Source organism: Pholcus phalangioides, unplaced genomic scaffold (genome assembly GCF_987345545.1).
Source record: "Pholcus phalangioides strain wild (caught in Gottingen) unplaced genomic scaffold, Ppha-v1.0 ptg000002l_1, whole genome shotgun sequence".
Taxonomy (NCBI): Eukaryota; Metazoa; Arthropoda; class Arachnida; order Araneae; family Pholcidae; genus Pholcus; species Pholcus phalangioides.
In genome coordinates this window covers 15,530,062-15,551,288 of record NW_028301595.1, presented here as the reverse complement: position 1 = coordinate 15,551,288, position 21,227 = coordinate 15,530,062, and the positions used below count along the sequence as shown (strand labels likewise).

Below are 21,227 nucleotides of genomic sequence, written 5' to 3'. Positions count from 1 at the left end.
TTCTAAATTTCTATCCACATCCTGAAATCAGTTCTAAATTTCCACCCGCGTCCTGAAAAATCAGTTCTAAATGTCCATCTACATCCTGAAAAATCAGTTCTAAATTTCTATCCACATCCTGAAAAATCAGTTCTAAATTCCCGTCCACATCCTGAAATCAGTTCTAAATTTCCATCCACATCCTGAAAAATCAGTTCTAAATTTCTATCCACATCCTGAAATCAGTTCTAAATTTCCATCCACATCCTGAAAAATCAGTTCTAAATTTCTATCCACATCCTGAAATCAGTTCTAAATTTCCACCCGCGTCCTGAAAAATCAGTTCTAAATGTCCATCTACATCCTGAAAAATCAGTTCTAAATTTCCATCCACATCCTGAAAAATCAGTTCTAAATTTCTATCCACATTCTGAAATCAATTCTGGACTTCTATCCACATTGTGTGAAATCATAGCATGGAAAAAAACAAAAAATTATGGTAATTGTCCCGGGCCCCAGGGTTGGAGCCCTGTCAGCCCCCATGCTAGTGGTGGTGGGAGGGGGGTCATATCAGCCCCCATGCTAGTGGTGGTGGGAGGGGGGGGGGTCATACCACACCCATTAAGACGCCACTTCCCTACCCATCGATATCGATTGTTGTAGAGACACAGTTGTTTCGAAAGCGACAATAGCCCATTATCGTCGAACGCATTGTTCAGTCGAGTGTCAGGCAAACATCAGGACCCACTTTGATTTTGTTTCTTTCATCGACCTTCGCGTGTTATCAGCTGCCATGTGTGTACTTTGCTCACTTGTACCTGCATAACAATCATAATATATAACACCTGCGTATGGAGATAAACATTGGGGAAAAACAAAAGAAAGAGTAAACACAGCTAAAGCGTGTGAATAAGAAAGAAAGAAAAAAAATTACTACATTTTAAATATCCCCGGGTTTCCAAGTAAAAAAAGTTGATGTCAGGTTGCTATACTACCACACCAACACCATCATCACGGTGCCGACATATCCTACCTGAATCGATGAATCACGGATAGATGGCGCTCGCGGTCTAACGTGAAGGGAAAGCTAGCGGTCAGGAGTACATCAGTTATATGGACCAGCAGACGACAAAAGTTCAATCATCATCATCTGCGTCCGTGTGCGCGCTTTGTGTGGGGGTGTGTGTTGTTTTTGTTTCTCGCCGCTCGAAAATGTCTTCTGGTTTTTTGTGTACTATTCAGTGAGCTCTGACAGAGAACAAACAGCGTGAAGAGCAACCACACGACGGAGTAAAAAGAAAAACTCCCCATCATGGTGGACGTTGACCCTTGTGTCACTGAAAGATACGAAATTACCAATCGACTCGGCAAAGGGGTAAAAACAAAATTATATAACTTATAGAAATTATAATTATATATAATTTATAGAAATTATAATTATATAACTTATAGAAATTATAATTATATATAATTTATAGAAATTATAATTATATATAATTTATAGAAATTATAATTATATATAATTTATAGAAATTATAATTATATATAATTTATAGAAATTATACTACATTTCATGAAATTATCAATTTTTTTATTCAAATTTTATTTGTATACTCGGCGCTGACCGAGTTACTGGGAATATTGAAAAAGTGAAAACCCAAACATATGTCAGGTAGAGTTTTATTCAATATTTTATGTTAGAAGAGAACAGAACCACACACTCGGACTACAACCAGAACAAAAAAAAAACATACAGGAGCATTCTAGAAAGAAGAAAACAAAGAAAAACAGGAATAAAATATGCCTTGTTAAAGGATAGTCTGGGATTAACAATAATAATTGTTCTCTGTCCTATTTTTGCGTCTTGTCATATATCTCCCCCCTTTAAAATGTTCAGCGCCTCGCTGCAAAACTGTTTAGTTTGATTCCTCGTCACTGGTCCGGGAAGATTATGAATACCTGGAAGTCGGCTTCTCTGGACGTACATCGTCCTGTTCTTTTGGGTTATAATACGGCTTCATCCGTAAAACATATGAGCAATATCCTTCAGCTGCCGCTTCCGGGATTCTTTTCCTCACAAGGCTCCATTTCGAACGTAACTTCTGAAGAAACTATCAGAAGTCACAGAGAACAATAATTGTTCTCCGTCCTATTTTTGCGACTTGTCACAATATTATACTGGCAGCATTAAAGAAGTGACAAACCATATTGTGAAGGCATATACATATCTGAAACGTATTGTTTGGGAACCATGGTAACCAAAGTAAACATTCCAAAAGTCATTGTTAAGGCCCAGGAACCATTGTTGCCCGACAGAGTTTTTTGTTGTTGTTTTTTTGCCCATTTTGAGACGCCTAGCTCTGACGACTTTTTAAAGTAGCCTATCGTTCAAGTCGCACCCGGTTTCGTATGCATGCAAAATTTGGCGAAGATCAGTCTAAAATTGAATATTTGTATAGAGAGCATACACACTGAAAATAAATTTTATTTACATAGATAAATATTTTTGTATAATTTATTTTTTTCCACAGTGAAGAAAAAATTGGAGTTTTTTGTTCCGATACAAAGTTTGTTACGGAAACTGAGGCGGATTTTTTTTATGGCTTCGCCGCCTGCGGGCTATAAATTGAACATTGAAGGACCGGACACACTCCGCTTTCCATCTCAGAGAGATATCGAAGCGGGCTATACAGGGTGATTCAACGTACAAACTTTTAGGGAAGGTCGAAAAACACAAAAACAAAACAGAATCACATAGGAATGTATGACCGGGAACCCCAACCTGATCAGCTGGAGGATAAACAAAGATGCAGAAATGACAAGTCAATAATAGGTAGAAAAACTCTTTTTTTTAGCGATACTTTACACAAGGACACAGTATGTGTACAAGTTTCACAACAAGTGCTCAAAGTTCTTACCATCCTTGAGTTTTGAATCACCCTGTATGAACTTTGCCACCCTTGTCTCTTTTTAATTTAATGTTAATGTCCCCTTCAGACCTTCCGCCCTGGGCAATAGCCCGCTTAGCTACCCTGTAAACACGTCGCTGAACGGGAAACGTGTTCATAGTAGGGCCAGGGCCGTCTTAAGAGCGTCATGGGCCAATTGATTTTTCTGAGGCCCTACCTGGAAAATTCCCGAAAATTTCAATTAGTTCCCATTTTTATGTAGCCCCCCCCCTCTTCTCTTGAGGCCCCGGACCATGAGTTAAAACGACACTGAGTAGGGCAGTAACCTAATTGGGACATTGATAATTGATCATTTTTTCACACCACAGTCATTTTCCGCCCACGAGGGCTAATTATACCGGGGCCTGCAATTTATTGCCGATTCCGAACTGCAGCGTTCGAAATTTTACCTTTTTTATACTCACCGAGAGGTTGCTGTGTTAACTCCTCGGTGTCGGGGGTTCCTGCGGTAGTAATATTTTTCTGTAGTCACGTTGTCACTATTTCTGTTGTACCGTCGCGTCAGGAAAGTTTCGGGTATTGAACCCGCGAAACCTCTAAGCATCCTTTGGTGCTTCAGAGGAGTATCTTATCGACCTGGGCTACTGCAACCATTTCATAGGAACAACCTGGTCAGGTCCGCCTAAACGCATAGACCCATGCGGTGGGTCTTAACTTTATACAGAAGGATTCTACGATAACGAGATCTGGTGTTATAATTTCCGACAAAAAAGTATGTAATTAGCAGAGATATATTTACGGGGAGGTGGGGGGCTGAGCCACGACCACCTAGATAACCTATGGTTATATAGGAGGTCGTGGCTGAGCTCGGGACGGCAAATTCGAGTAGTCGAGAATATTAGAGTCGAATGGGAAATGAGCGGCAAAATCACAAATCCACCTCTGCTCAGAGAGTGAGGAGGACAAGTTAGTGAACAACCAAGAGTGACCTAGAGAGTGAGCAGCCAGGTCAGTGAGTAACCAAAAGAGTAAGCTAGAGAGTGTATGTGTAGAGAGTGACCTATTAGAACGAGTAGTCACGAGTGAGTAGTCTAGAGTGTAAGCGAGGGAATAACGGAAAGAGTAACCTAGTTAGCAAGGGATGAAAAAAGTGTCCTAGAGAGTGTGAAAGCACGTGAGCGTCGAAAAGAGTGACTTGGGACAGGGGTATATTTACGGGGGAGGGACTAAGCATGATATTGCTCAGGGGGTCAATTTGAGGAATGAGTGATGGAGAAAATTAGACTAGAATGCGATAAGTTCCTCAGAGGAATGTTATAAGGTGCGTGTATGGTTTAGCGGGGGATGGGGGGGGGGCTTTCTTTAAATATATTTAACACGGGGATTAACTTATTTTAATTTTGCTACTCGCATCCACAGTAAATCAATATGGGGGAAGGCACTGAAAAGTGTTGAGGGTCCTTCAAAAACTGTGTTTAAGGAATGGTATCGTTTGGTACGGGGCTGCTGCAGAGTGGGCTATCTTAGCACGTGGACTTATTCGGTAGGAGTCTCATCTGTTAACAAGACCATGTGCAAAACAAAAATAGTCTGATGCATCACATAAAAATTTTAATTGGATGGTTTTGCACTTTAAATCTGATATGGAATGTAGAGAATGTCTTTGCCATGTTGCATTGGCATATACATGAGGGGGGGGGGGAGATGGGCAATATAGCCACCCCAACCCCCCAGCTCGGGGGGGGGGACTGTATCCACTTATTGTCTTCTTTATGTGTGTCTGCTGATCAGAAGTAACATCGAACACATGCAATGCATGGCTTGGCTACGCGAATAGTAAGAGAAATGCTTCTTTCTGTGGGAACGAATCTTTCTTCGATTCGTTCCCACAGAGAGAATCGAATCGAATCGAATCGTTCTTTCAACGAAGTTATCTTTTGTGAAATATAGATAACAACCAAACTCAGACGTTGAAAATTGAATACAATCGAAAAAAAATGGTGATACAAACACAAAACCTGGATTCGAACCCCGTCACACAAATGACTGGAGATAGACATTCTACCACTACACTAACTCATATGCACCCATCCCAACAGTACAAGCAAACCTGTCAGAGAATAGAGAAATACTTTTAAAAAAATGGAACATGTCATGCGTACACCATCTGTACGTCATTTTAACAACTTCCTCTTTTAAAAAAAGGCAATCGAAATCATCGGAAGATGATTCTAGCAAGCTACAACGCTCATCATCTAGATCAGTATTTCTCAACCCTTTTCAGCCCACAGCCCCCTTTGGACCATATTTTTTTCTCGTGCAATCCAGTCTTATCCCCCCTCTCTCATCTGAGACTTTTTCTACTCATTGAATTTAATTCAGTCAGAACTAAATTTATAATGAACAAAATATGAGAAAAATAGGCATCTGTAAAATACGAAACGATCCAACGAACCTACACAATAAATCAGTCCTCCCGACCAGATGAGTCCTCACCCTAGATCCGTGCCTACCCTGGATGGTAGAGTTCAGTGAGCTTTTCCTTCATGTGGCGTTCTATGCATGACAGTCTCAACTTCATGGGTGCCCAGGCAGTGATGTTCTGGGGTCTCCATACTTGATTGGGTAACAGCTTACATATTTGCATCACTCAAAAATCATATGAGATCTCATCATGTAGGCCCCTATGGACACATAGGTTAAGGTTGCCCTGGTACCATAAACAGCTCTGCTAGATTCTGAAAGTGTAGTCACATTTCTGTCCACTATATTTCACATGGAAGCACAGTTCTTTGTGGTTCCCCCTTTCATCTGACTTCCACCCGTGCCCACTCTTAGAACATCCCAGGACCACAAGTAGGGTTATATGGCCCCAGGTTGAGAAACACTGATCTAGATCATCTTTACGGGTTAAGTAGACTCAAAATGTAAGTCCGGTAGGATCATATCTTTCGCACCTTCTCCTGAAGAACTGAGGGGGGAAGGTCATTCTTTGGGCCAAGTGCGCTCGGTATACGACGTATTGTGTGATGTGTTCGTACAATAGAATTTATATAAAGTCATCTCTGAGAGAAAAAAAAAAATAATGGAATAAATTTCTATTAATCTCTGAATTATATTGAAAATGACTCTGGACTGATTTGAATTTTTTTATCACAGCGCTTTGTTCACTGTTGGTATTTATTTGAATGTAGGCTTATGGCATCGTTTGGAAAGCCGCAGATAAAAAGACAAGCAAGACCGTAGCACTGAAAAAGATATACGACGCTTTCAGGAACAGGACAGACGCCCAAGTACTTCTTTTTTTTTAAATTCTTTGATAAATTCGTTGTTGTCGAGTTGATTATATCTGGGTCAGAGTTTCATTCAGGGTGTTCATTTAAGGACGTACTATTGATTCCGGCTTTCTGTGCTAAGACCAAGACATTTTTTGGGTTGGTCTTGAGGCCATAACTTCATATATTTCTGTGGGGAAGAGTCGACATCCAAAAAAATTCATAATATTATTATAGAACACGCACAGGAATGATGAAAAATACGGGTACAAAAAATATGAAACCACTAAAAAAATTAATGAAAATTCGAATTGATGAGAACTTGGAAGTTCATGAAAGGAGTATGAAATTCCAGAATTGATGAAAAAATCTTCAAAATTAATGGAAAAATCTCCAGAATTAATGGAAAAATCTCCAGAATTAATGGAAAAATCTCCAGAATTAATGGAAAAATCTCCAGAATTAATGAAAAATAATGTCATTTATAAAATTAATGTGACGAATAATTGAAAATTCATCAGAGATATATACATTCCAGAATCAATAAAAATTCAAAATGTGCCAAAGAAATACAGTCGAATCCCATTATAACGAGCTCCAAGAGACGGTATAAAGCACTTCGTTACAAAGGAATTCCAGGTTATTTAAAAATGTCCCTATGTAAACTTGTACGGGGAGATTAGAAAAGTGTTCGTTAAAACGATAATTTCGCTATAACGGTATTATTCGTTAAAACAGGATTCGACTGTGATTTTAGAATTAGTGAAAGCCTTCAATAATTTGGGGTCGCTGTTTGATTCTGGCCCTCTTGGTGGGACCCATAGACTAAAGATATATTATTCTAACTCTGCGGTCGGACCCTATTGAGTTACCCACTAAACCGTCACCCGATTGGTTTTATATACAAAAAAAAAATTCGAAAACCAAATGTTTTGGTTTCCGGTCAGCAGAAGAGTTTCATTCGGCCCACGGAAAGTTTTTCACTCTAGAAAAGTAAACACAAACACGATATACCTAGGTTGGCCGCATTTTCCTCGATGAAAATACTGTACGTGAAATCGAGATCCCTACAAAAGAGAAATACGGTTCTTCGCCAATTGTATCACCAAAAAAGCTGTGAATGTTTTCAGTCTTTAAACGCCTTTATAGAACTGTTTTTTTTTGGTTTCAAGATTTGCCTTATTTTTCTTCTCAGCGAACATTCCGAGAAATATGGTACCTTCAAGAGTTCAAAAATCATCAGAACATCATCAAGCTATTGGAAGTTATGAAATCTAAGAATGATAGGGATATATACCTGGTGTTTGATTACATGGGTAAGTAATACATTGTCAAACAATCGTTTTGACGCGTTGATAAAAAGAACTTGTAAATGAATTCGAAACTAAAAATGCTGCATTACACCGATAGATGGCAGCAAAATAATTAAATATATTTCCGCAGATACTGACCTCAACCGTGCAATAAAGAACGGTACTCTCAAAGAAGAATACCAACATCGCCAAATCATCCACCAACTCTTATCTGCATTAGCGTACATACATTCCGTTGACGTCATTCACCGTGATCTGAAGGTATGCATTCATATAACGCTAATCATGATAAAATAATATAATTGACTGAAGGAAAAGAAGTGTACAAGAATATGAATATTATTATTTCAGCCTTCAAACATTCTTTTGAATGAGAAATTCGAGCTGAAATTAGCCGATTTCGGTTTGGCAAGGTCACTGGATCAAGGTGAAGAGCTCTCGTCAGATCCCACTCTAACAGAATACGTAGCCACAAGGTGGTACCGGGCTCCAGAAATCCTTTTAGGTTCAAAAAGGTAAATACGATAGTGCAGTGTTTCTGAACCTGGGGAGGGATACTGGGATATTCTAAAGGGACTACGCGTAAAAATAATATGGAAGGGAGAGCCACGATAGGTACCCACGGGGCCACAAAGAGCTTTGAAAAAGAAATTCAGATGTAAAATAATGAAGATTTTGATTATATGATTTTTCAAAGTATGTAAATCGATAGATTAGTATTTCCAGTCCGGAAGGAAAGGGTCTCACATAGCTCTCTCACTCTCTTCCAGCTAATGTGCCGCCAGAAAATTCTGAGGCCCCAGAATATCACTTAGCTCGATGCTGTTAAAATGGCCCTGCTAGGAGTCTCGTGTCCATAGAAGAGCTGCACAATTAGATTTGGTGCTATGATTTTCGCGTTTGAATAGGAAATTTAGCAATAGCACATTGAATGTTGATTCTAAATAATGGGCTTTCGGAAAATTCTGGGGACCCCAGAATATCACTTTTCTTGAGGCTCATGGTGTTGAGATGGCCCAGCATAGAGCACCCACAAGAAAACCTTAGCCTAGGGAAGGGTCCTGAGATTATTTTTTTTTATAAATAAGGTCAATCACTACAAATGTATTCACTAATAAGAAATGATTTCACTCCTGTATGAGGTGGGGATGCGAGAAGAAAATATGGTCCAAAAGGGGCCATGGGCGAAAAAAAAAAAGGTTAAGAAACACTGCAGTAGTGCATTTCGTTTATCACGAGAAGTCACTTGGTCGTCACCTCGTCGGATAATGTAGGCGTGGTCAAGTGTCTTCTCGTTACGGACAAACTTAAACTGTCTCATACTTCGATACGTGGAATTGTTGTTGCATTCCGTCTGACCTTTCTAACCCACTCTTTCTCCAACAGGTACACAAAAGGAGTTGATATCTGGAGTCTCGGATGTATAATGGGTGAAATAATTCACGGGAAAGCTCTATTCATGGGAACATCAACCCTCAATCAAATCGAAAGGATTATGTCATCTCTTCCGCATCCATCCCAGAAAGGTAATGGAATTATAGCAATTCACTGGTGGAGGTGCGTTATTATCATGAGTACGACTCCACAACGAACATTCTCCTATTGCCAAACAATATTGTAGAAAAAATTTCATACATATCGATGAAATTCAAGGCTTTTTTAATGCACCTGCTGCCAAGTACCGATATGAACAGGAAGTATTCGACATAATTTCCATTAAAATTTATTGATAGCGCACTAAATGGTTTCTTCTCTTTGTTAAATTTAAAATTATATTTTATAATTTTCACAGCGGCTTATTATAAGCCAATGTTCTTCGACCGCTGGTACTTCACGACTTCCTGCTCGTCCGTGAAATATTTCACTAAATTTTTGAAGTCACTACATCATTGGAGAGCTGTATTATTCCGGTTAAGGATGCTTCTAAAATTTCTACTTATGTAAAAAAAAGGATATGGTGGCAATTATTGGGGGGGGGGAGGGATTTGGGCCCATTGATCAGATATAAGTTTAGTTTACCCCTATGCATCCCCCATATATAGTAGTAAAACCTCTCTTTTGCGGACACCGGTGGGACAAAAAAATTCGTCCTTAAAAGAGGGGGGGGGGGGGGTGTACCCGTAAATCAGGGGTCTGAAAAACGCACACTTTTATACACGAGGGGAAATTATTTGGTTTTACTTTCTTTCTTTCAAACCGAGCAAAACTCAGGTCTATCGCCATCTATGAGCAATTTACTACCTAGTGAGTTATGCCGGAAGTGTAAGTATATAGTATCGTGTCTGATTTTTCAGTGCTGCCATCTATATTTCAGAAGTGAAGTGAGTGTAACGATTGAATTACATTTGTATCGTTTGTAGGTCTGTTGCTCTCTGTGGCGAGACTTTTTAAAGGGGAGATCGGCTGGCATTCACGCCCTGAAGTTGGGAAGCACAGAAAACCAACTTCAGCCGACAACCACTGTAGCGACGGTGGGGTTCGAACCCGGGACCTTTGCGATGCGAGTCGTCACTATGACCACCACAGCGGTTTTTACTGTATTTTTGTGACGTCAAAATCCCTCCTTTGCGGACACCGGTGGGACAAAAAAATTCTTCGGTAAAAGAGGGGTGACCTTAAATCAAGGGTTTGAAAAGAATACTTTTATTATACTAAGGACAATTATTTGATCATAAAAGAGGGGAGACCGCATCTGAGAGGGTATCCGTAAAGAGGGGGGGGGGTTTACTGTATTATCAGAGGCAATCGAATACTGTACATGAAGATTTTATTTATAATTAAGGCAGTGTTTCTCATAGTGTACGTCGCGACCGATAGGGGCGTCGCGAAGAGCTGGCGACCGTAATGTGCGCCTGCTCATTACTTTGAAAAAGTTTCCGTTGACCGCTCTGGGGAGCAGAGCAGTCTTAAAGAGCATCACGGTACCCTCAGGCAAAATAATTTCTTTGAAGCCCGTTTGGAAATGTCTACTTACTAAGTTACAAGTTTAATCTCGAAACTCTTAATCAGATCTCTTTTCATGAGGGCCCCCTAACCGGGCGCGGTTGGGCTCATGCGCCAAGACCTGTATAAACGGTGCAGATAAACAATGACTGGGCAAAGTCGAAAAAGTTTGAGAACTACAGGATTAGGGGAATGACTCAAACATGTTGCAAAATTGCCAAATATTGCTTATAAATAACCATGGCAAGAAATACAGTGCTACAGCAAGTCTACTAAAACATATTCCATGGGAGAGGGAAATTAACTTGGCAAATGTGTGTGAGTTGAATATTTATAGCCATAGTCATTAAACAATTTTCAAATTAAAAATGCAAATTACCTTCTTTCCTGATCCTAATGAAGATAAGGAATTGAATTAAGGAGCTATGCTTTGGAGGGGGGGGGGGAACATTTTCATTGGGAAATGGAAGTCGGAAGGGCAAATATATGGAAATGTTTTGCATTGTGATCATGTCGCAGCAAGTCGGCGCGTCAAACATGTAGTAATGTCTTTTTTCCAACGTCAGGTGTGAACAGAATAGACGAAAATTCCCTAGACGTGATCAAATTTAATCTTAGGAATTTCTCGGGCAAACGCCATTAAAACAAATCTGTCATTATACCCATTTGGTTGCTTTTCACCGACGTTATAAGCAAGATTCATTAACATAAATCTACATGGCAGTGGTTCTCAAAGTGTGCGCCGCGGCTCCTACGGACGTCGCGAAGAGTTGGTGTATTGATGTGCGCCTGTTCAAGCTTTGAAAGGAATTATTCCTAGACAATTCTGGGGAGCCGAGGATAAACGATGACAACGCCAAGGGCGTCACGGTTGGAAAAAGTTTTGAGAGTCACTTCACTATGGGAATCAGTCCGGACCACCAATTATTGACATTAGAGCCGAGTTGGCGTTATAATCACACACAAGTTCGACTGTATCTCTGTGAACCATTACATTACGGTTAAAACGATGTTATTCGGGGGGGAAAAGTGTTCTTAAATTCAGTCTCAAATCCTAATAATTCTTAAAAACAATGGCACGCATTTGTCACAAGCAGTGTTCACCAATACACATCTAGTTGCGTGATTCACGCATCATAATTCAATTCTAATCCTCCGAATTTTGTTTGAGAAGTGAAAACATTCCAAATTTTTGGAATTTTTTTTAATAGCGTTATTTTTCACTGATAAAAAAAACCACCTCTTAAAATTTTGGAGAAGAGTGAAATTACTATTCAGAATTATTATTTCGGATAACGCTGCTCACGACGCATGGGAATATATAATAATAAACCAGCTTATCCTGTTAAGATATAATGAAAAATTTAAAAATATATATTTATACAATCTCAAACATGTGGATTTTTTTTTTCAGACATAGACAGTTTATGCACGGGTTATGCAGCCTACATTGTGGAAAGAGCAGCGAACAAGTAAATACATTTTATTCATGTTGGATTAACAGCCTCAATGAATAATTAACCAGAAGTATGAATAGTATAGAATTATACAGACATTTAAAAAAATATGTGCATTATAAAGCTAATTCATAGTTTCAAAATGTGTAAGGTCAAAATCAGAACAGGAACTGAAGGGAGGACAACTGCCCTAGATAGCAAACTTATGAGGGGCGAAAACTTTTTTGGCGGGGAACAAAAAAAAAAAATGTACATAATTATTGAATTTTACTATGGAGGAGAGCGGCAAAATTTTGTTTGTTCCCCTCTCAAAATCCTATGGAATTATGACCTAGTCAAAATCAAAAGAAGCTCAATTCAGATCTTCTTTAAAAAAAAATTTCAAACCACATTCTTACGCTAAATATTGAATAGTATAGAAGAATTGGACATTAATCCAAGACTTATTACTGAAATTTTTTTTTCTTTGGAACGCAGACCAAAACGGCTTCTGAGAGACGTTCTTCCAAATTCTTGTGATGAGGCTGTAGATCTACTGTCCAAGCTTCTGACGCTAAATCCTAGCAAAAGGATCACAGCCAAGGAAGGATTGAACCACTCTTTCTTATCCAGGTAATAAAATACAATGGCTATCAAAGAAAAACGCAATAGCTTTCACTCTCTATCTTAGGGTTAAATTAATTATATGGCTCCCTTTTATATTAGGGTTCACATGTCATTAATATCTGATTGATGTTTTTCCTGACAAAATTTTTCTGAAGAAATATATGTAAATATAATTAAAAATCGCAACCTTTTAAATGTTTTTTGTTTGTCTTTCTCCTCCACTGAATTTTTCCTGACTTTTGCCAAACGTTTCACTTTTCCCCGACTATTTTTCCTTTCCCTGATTTGACAAGTCGCAAGGAACCCTATATATCCTGTGCTTTCTTTCTAATTCATTAAATTTCAGTTACAGGCACAACAACATGGCAGTGGATGCATCCAAATGTGCACCACCTATATGTGATCGAATGAAGTTGCCAGTTAGCCAATATAGAGAAAAACTTTACGAAGTAGGTCATGATATTCGTCACTTCAGCTGAATTAAAATGTCTTTTAGATCATTTTGTTCCAATGATCAACTAATGAATGAACAAACTGAATTATAGCCATGCAATGCATGGTATATCAATCTATGTGTCTATTTTTGGTGTCAAAGCAGTTTATTCTCCAAGATATTTTTTTGCACACAATTTTTTATTATCATAACGATTTCGTCAACCAACCAAAATTAAAATTCTCAATTATTATATCATTGCTTACTTTAATGGCCATATGGACTCGTCACCTACAATACATGCTTACTTCAGAAAACTCAAAATATCTATGTAAACAATAAAAATATTCATGCTGTGTGACTGCTATTGCCTGGCAATAGAAGTCACGCAGGTAAAACTGAGGCAATAGCAGTCACCTGGGTCAACTAACCGAGGCAAAATTAAAAAAATAATAATAAAAACTTTTTCAGGAGAAAATAGACAATAACTAGCACCGTAATTATGCAGGGGCACCTAGAGCAGAGCATCAAGTCACTACAATGATTACCCCCCCCCCTCCCACAAGGATGGGGCTGACAGGGCTACAGCCCGGGGGCCCAGGAAGGAGTATAGACCCCCATTATCATTTTTTGACTACAAATTTACTGAAGAGGGAAAATTTTGACCTGGCAGGAGGGCCGACAAAGATCCCAGCCTAGGGGCTCTGCTACAGGACGTGGGAGCCATGCCGAACTCAACAGTTTCTCCAAGGTGAGCTGAGTAGATATAGAGAGAATATGTTTCTGAAGTGAATACAACCCTGGTCCTGCCAATTAAATGATTCACTGCTGTTTTACCCCGCTTTCAGGGGTAAATGAGTTGTGCTGGTATATATTATCTGAGAGTCTGTGTGTGTATCTAGTACTGTGTTTGAAATCGTAAGCAGGGCTGTAACTAAGATTTTTGATACCTGGGAAAACATTATTTTGCAGCCCCACAACATTGAAATTCTATAATTTTATAACAGTGTTCTTTGTTTCCACCTAAAATTGATGCCTTCTAAATTTTGCTGCCCAGGGTAGTCCCCCTCCGTGCTAGTTTCGGCAGTATCATAAGTGATGTGTAACAATTGAATACTTTTACCTATTTGGGGGCCATTGCTTTTTGTGACAAGACTTTTTAACCAGGAGATTAGCTCACATTAAATTGAAAAAAGAAAAGTTATCAAATTGAAAGTGAATTGTGATAACCAAGGTTCGAATTTCACCATGGCACAGTTGTGGTTGGCTTACGTTAGTTTTCTATGGTTTTCAAAGCCGATCTTCAGTTGAAAAGTCTCACCACAAGGTACAAATATTCAATCATTACACTTGACTCACAATTTGAAATATAGAAGTCAGCACTAACTTCACACACACCACCAGATACACATTCCGACTACACATGTCTACTACACAGGCCCATCATTTCAACTTCTTCCGGGGGGGGGGGGGGGGGGGGCAAAAAACATATACTCAATATATGTATATATTATCACGTTGTGTTTCTCCATTTCTATATTGTATTTTTTAAAGCCTGTCACTTTCTTTCCCCCCCCCCCCGAATGACAGCCTGCTACTACAGGCACACACACTTCCAGCACAACTCACTCACCGCTGAAAGGGAGTGAAATGGTAGTGAATTGCCCAAAAGACCAGAGTGTTGTGCTCAGTTTGGCAGAAGTCTTTGGACGTTAATCTGCTCTGAGGTTCCAGCAGCATATGATCTTGTCCTGACAATGATATCAAACATATTATGTATATGGCATGTATTAAACATACACACACATTGTCATACCTGAAGGACATATTTCAAACCAAATACTGTGAGCTATCAATTAATATTAATCTCAACTATCCTATTCAAGGCCCAAGAATTTAATTGCCTATTCTTTAACTCTGCCCCTATTCTTCTATTAACCCCCCGAGCAGTCATTTATAGTTTTCTAAACCAGTCTGGGGACAAAAGCACACATGCATCATGGAAAATGTAAAGACATCCATGATAGCCAACATGTTAATTATGAACATTTTCTGTTGCGCTTAAAATTCAAGTAGCATCGCAAATAGTCAATGATGAAAATAACATCATTTCTCAATTGATAATTTCTATTCTTTAGATGATAAAAGATAACGTCAAAACAAAACCAGTTTCACCAGTTGTTCGAGACCTGTCATCGGCATACTTAGGTGATTGAATGAAATTATCTATCTAATCATAGCTTTATTATTTTCATTGACAACTGATTTGATGGAAATTATTAAATTGCATTAAATTATAATTATTATGCAGTAAAAGTCGCTATAAAGACAGTTCACAATCACGAGGAAAATTGCAATTATAACACAAGGGCGCTGTGGCCCACGTCAATAAGATACTCATCTAAAATACGAAAGGATGTTTAGAGGTGTTGCTAGTTCGATACCCAGTTTGCCCTCTTCAGAAACTTTTCTGACACAGGGTACAATAAAAACAATAACATGACCACAGAGTCCCCCACACAGAGGGGTTAGCACACCAACCATTCAAAGGCTGCCGTTCAGAATTAGCAATAAACTGTAGGTCCCAGTCTAATCAGCCCTCAGGTGCAGAAAATGACTGTATTGCAACAAAAATGATAAAAACTATAACAGATTGTTTTCATTATAAGCAAATTTTGATGTCTCACTCTGTCACACTATGAAATTATAGAAAATTACCACTTTTTATCTGAATTACGTCTCTTAGATCATTACGTTCTAATATTAACAAAGGAACAGAATTATAGTCATGAAAATGATAGTATATTAATCTATGTATCTATTTTTGGTGCACATAGCACCGATATGGTGGTCGAATGGTTATAATATCAGGACTCGCATCGCAAGGACCCCCATTGTTGCCACAGTGGTCAGCTGAAGTGGGTTTTCTGTGATTCCTAACTTCGAGGTGCGAATGCGAGCTGATCTCCCCATTAAAAAATCTATCCACAGAAAGCAACAGGCCTACAACGATACAATTATTCAATCATTACACTTCCCTCATAGTTTGAAAAATTGATGGCAGATGGCAGCACTATAAGCATTACACAAAAACAAGCTTCATGTTAGGTTCATAACACACATACATGCAAATTTCCCAGCATGGCCCAAGTCTTTGACCACCTTTTAAAATCTTTCTATTGAGACAGAGCAGCTGGCCATGATCTGGTTAGGAGGAGGTGTACGCAGCTGTTTATATATTTTCCATTTTTTCACAGAACTTTGTATTATCAAAGTGATTTAGTTGACCAACCAAACAATTAAAATTTTCAATTATATCATTATTTACTTCAATGACTGTATAGACTCTTCAACATTTTTTTGCTAATCTGGAAAGTTTTTCAGAATGATTTTTTTCAGTCATTCGAAAAAGACTTTGAATAGCAAGCTTTGGTCCAGTGACCTCTTGCTCACTGGGAGGCAAAAGTCGAATAAAATCACTGCATCGTGTGTACAGTAGAGAACAAAAATAGAAAGGGGGAGGGTAAAATAATTGATTTTTTTCTTTGTCCATTCTTTGTTAGAAGTAACTTAGAGTAATTTTTATGAAGAGCAAGTGCCATGATAAGAATTGTAATGTCGAATCCTTGAAGAAAGAGAAGGGAAAAACTAACATTGACATTTTATAGCTTATGTTTTTTTAATTTTCAACTCACTATAACAGTATTTTTGATATCGTTATCTTTAACATTAGCTATTTGGCAATCACTTGCAAGTCACTCATTATATTGAACTTTTTACTGTATTAATTTTATAGTATGGTCTAGTACAAAGTAAATGTCATGCTTTTTTTTCCAGCAAAAGTGAATGAGAAAAGAATAATAGTGAAGCAAAGAACATGCGATGAAACTCCGACAATAGATGTAAGTTTATAGGGAATCCAGAGAAATTTTATACATGCTTCACAGTTTCAATAATACAAAGAAATGTGCACAAATGTAAAAGTAACTATTTTTCCTTATTTCTATGAAGGCAAGGAAAGAAATGTTATTGAAGAATCAGCTTACGAAGAAGCAGCTCATGCCACCAATGGGGCGTAAAGCCCTGACACCACCTTTCCTCAGCGACAAGGGCAAATTCAGTTTAGGCTTTAAGCATCCAGTCATTCTACGAGGACCGAAGGTCAGTTGTGAACAGGTGTGTATGTGTGTGTGTGTGTATATGTATCTTGAATTAGATATACATAAGTTTCATACAATACATAAATGCACTTTTTAACAACTTTGCTTTCAATGGTATGAACTACTCAAACCTCATTAAAAACTCCCTTTTACATGCAAATTCAATATTCATTCCGTCAGATGGCCATTTGAAAATAATACAATAGTAAATGTTAATGAACTCTATTTCAGATGATTAAATTGATCCATTTCAGATGATTAATCTATGTTGGCCCACTGTATTCACGGTCTCCATCTCAGTTTTTAAAAAACACCATTGCAATGCTAATTCTCATAACAGAACAATATAAATTAATGTATAATGTGAATTGACATTAACGTGTTGAATAAACATTTCAAAAACCCCTTCTGAAGTTTTTTCCTGCGCTTAAGCCCTATATATGCCTTCTAACTCCACATCCTTTCAGCTGCTTCGTCGACAGCTATCCACAGAGCATTCAGCTGCTTCATCGGGTGTTATGCAAATATTTATGCCTCGCAATACACATTACTCAATGATGATTGTACTAGCAATCGGAGAAGATGCAAATGCAGGAAGCGTCACTACTAGAACTATGGAAGCTATAAAGATGGGAAATGTTATCTCGTGTTAGAAGAACTTTTGCCTGCAATATGTGCCCCAGGACACTTCCATTTTTATGGAACCAGTGGAAAAGGTTATGAATGATATTGTCATATTAGCAAAGCAGGTGGATGGAGAAGGGTTGGATGATGTGGGCTTTGTTGGTTTGAATCGGCAATGAATTGTTTCCATAACGTAGACCCATCTATGATACGTACATTTTTTACATTTATGAAAATCGGAAGAGAGAAGCCCTGTTACCATACTCTTTCTTCTTTTCAAACCGAACACTGCCCACCAGTCTTTATCAACTTTAGCCACTTTTAGCTATTGCTCCCCCCCCCCCACCCAGACAGGACTGTCGGAGAAGTTACCATAATCTAACAAATTGACTGCGATAAAGAAGAAATGGCTAACAGACATTATAATAGGCTATCAGAAAACATAGCTGAAAATCACTGGATGCCCCATTCCATTCTACTTCGGCCACACAAAACAAGTTTATGGTTTGTGTTATTCATGGATTTTCTGCATTTGTGGTGACCCCCCCCCCCCCACAAATACTGAGGGACAACTGTAACTAGAATAAAACTGATTATTCCCTTCAAAATCACCCACTACAAACTTATCCAGTGCCTTTCAATGACAGGAGCAGAGATACAGCTTCATGATCTTCCGGCATCAATCATGGAGATCCCAAGATGCAATATGTACTGAAATCACCACGACCTTTAGCCCTTCAAGGCATCTCTACTACATTTCACAAAAAGGGAACTACGAAAAAGGCAAATACACTGAAAAAATACAGAATTCCTAATGCATTTTGACACTGTGTACTGTTTTCAGAGGATAAATATAACCACTATCACGCTCACCAAGGGTCCCATTTGGATTAGTTATTAAATCTTAACTCCTGATTGCTTAATGGAAAAAATATGCCTGTTGAAGTCAAACGTTTATGATCAGAATAATAAGCTTAAAACTTACAGGTTAAGTCTAATGTAATGTTCTTATTGGTTGCTTGGAAATAGAGTGATAGTAGAATATTGTGATAGTGTGTGTGTGTGTACCGTTTATATTTAACCTCTGAAGATGGCACCCATAGGCAGAGCCTCCCCCTCCACCCAGAGTTTTCACTGGCCCTGCCAAAGTGAATTTATAGCGTAAAAAAATCCCCCCCCCAACAATCATCCTGGGGGGGGGGGCCTGTCAGCCTCATCCTTATGAAGGGCCCATGCCCATAGTGTGTTGCATTAGGACTTTTGTATTTTTCGGTGTATTTGCATTTTTCATTGATGGATACAGACTTTTCATCAGAGCACCCAGGCCCATTAACTTTAGGCAGAGACAGAACACTACCCAGCCCCCCCCCCCCACAAACCAAACATTTACACTTATTTTGTATAATCCAAGGAAAAAGTCTGCTCCAGGGCTGTGAGAAGGCACACTACAGCCTTAAGAGCACCCATCTCTGACATTTGTTCTCACTTAAATGAGCATAAACTAAAATACTGGACTAGGACACAACTTGTGAGAATATTTTATTGGGGAAGACCAGCACAAAATAGAGTATGAGTATTAATCGATTAATACAAAATATTTTCTGTGTCTCTTCGACTTGGCCTTGATGAGGGTTTGACTGTATAAAAAATGAACTATACTTAAGACTTTTTAAAGCATGTCATAAAGTTAGAAAAAAAAATTTATATGTACTTACGGAAAACAAAATTTTCACATAATTTATTAATACATTTCTTAGCTACCAGCAGCAGGAGTCAAATCATCAGAAGATAGACAACTGCCAAAATATGGAAGGCGTCAATATGGAAATCCGTCCAACAAAACCTACAGCAGTTCTGCAAAAGCAGCCCTACAGAGCTACAGTAAAGAAGGATGCTACGCAACAATTTCTGCTAGTGCTTATCAAGCAATTAGAGAAGCTTATTGGAGATGAGAAAAATATCAAACAATGTGTTCCTGTGGGTGATCAAAAAAACAATTTTTTTTATAGATTTTTTTTTTTTTTAAATAAGTCTAGTCATGTGTGGTTTATGTTCCTCTAAAAAAAGATTGGTTTTTACTTTTGATGTCACAATAAAAAAAAGTAACCTTGATGTTTTAAGTCGGACTGTGATTTTCAGTTTATCAATCAAAAGAATTCAATCCAGGAAAGAAGAGTGCCTCATTCCCAACATTTTTCCTTTCAAGGTGGCTGTCCAAGAAATAAAAAGAGTAGTTAATTGTTGACATAAGACCTAAGGGTGACACTTGCGCCATCCTCTCCCAGGTCTTGCACCAATAAATTATCAACTATTCCATTCACTGCTGAACCTTCATGGAAAATACTTTTTTGAACGAGGTAGATGTGATTACTTTGCGCCCAAGACCCCTCAACTTTTATCGCATGTTGGCAAAAAGAAAGCTGATTGCAGATGGGATCACATTGAAAATTAACATGAAGCAGCATTTGTTGTATTCCCATTTGTTTTTGATGATCTCATATAACAGACCCAAGCATTCCCAGTCTTTATATGCCTAGGAAAGCATATGTAAGTGCAATCATTTGTAAGGGAGAGAAACACAAATACCCAAATTTATTGTTAGAAATGGTTGTGTAAATCATTAACTGAATTATATAAACCGGTTAGTCAACTTGTTTGCCCTGGTGCATATTGCTTTATAGCATTAAATACAGGGTTTGACAAATTGAAGAAATATCTAGGTGCCAGCCACATTTTTTAGGAGGCAAGCACATTTTTATCAAAAGAAATGGTAAAAAAATAAAGGTTTCCTCCCCCCTCCCCTTCCTTTCTAAGACTTGGTGATCTCATTCCATGTTCAATCACGCCAGACATAATTTTCAAAAATTTTGTATTGTTTTCAGACTCCACTCTAATAATCACATAAAGTTCTAGGTGCCAATGCCAATTTTCTATCCCCCAATGGTGACTTGGCACCTGGTATTTGTAATACCCTGATTAAATATTAACCATCCGAGGATACTTGGCAATGATTGATGCAAATAATAAATGCACACATTCAAAGGAATAAAAATAATGAAATGATTCAAAACTTTTTTTCCTTTATGTGAAAAATAAATATGAATAATAAACACAAATGACAGATGTAAATATGTCTAACTGACATTTAGCACTAAATTCTTGAGCAATACAGAAATTCCTCAGAGCTTTTATTAGACATAACTCTGAAATTACTTTGTAACAGTCAAAAAATTCACACAAATTCAAGTAGAATATTATGAGGTTCAGATAATGTATAAAATTTGAAAAGAAGACCATGCGTTTATAGTATTAAAAAAATATTAGGCAAACTGGAAATTTAGTTTAGCATTTAGCAAGGTATGAATTAAGAAACTTATAAAATGAAAAAGTGAGTGTAGCTTCCACTAAGCTTCTCCATTTGAATTTCTGAAACGCATTAATTTCCTAAAATGTGAAAAATATTTCCTTAAATAATATATATTTGCCTTTCTTAGACACAAGTTTATAACTTGAACAATTACAAGAACA

General features: G+C 38.1%; 1 protein-coding gene across 2 annotated transcripts; it reads left to right on the top strand.

The window, feature by feature from the left end:
* Window positions 1-923: 923 nt before the first annotated feature.
* Erk7 (Extracellularly regulated kinase 7) lies at window positions 924-19,819 on the top strand. 2 transcript variants are annotated; one of them, XM_089238756.1, is made up of 13 exons: window positions 924-1,354; window positions 6,083-6,181; window positions 7,359-7,479; window positions 7,607-7,737; window positions 7,828-7,991; window positions 8,863-9,002; window positions 11,834-11,891; window positions 12,354-12,488; window positions 12,829-12,931; window positions 15,054-15,123; window positions 16,753-16,817; window positions 16,927-17,076; window positions 19,457-19,819. In XM_089238756.1, exons 1-13 carry the CDS (start codon window positions 1,292-1,294, stop codon window positions 19,649-19,651), a joined length of 1,494 nt encoding a protein of 497 aa, XP_089094882.1. In that variant the 5' UTR covers window positions 924-1,291; the 3' UTR covers window positions 19,652-19,819. The 2 variants fall into 2 exon arrangements, with proteins under 2 accessions (XP_089094882.1, XP_089094879.1); XM_089238753.1 differs by having other exon boundaries at window positions 926-1,354; window positions 16,927-17,091.
* The last annotated feature ends 1,408 nt before the right edge of the window (window positions 19,820-21,227 follow it).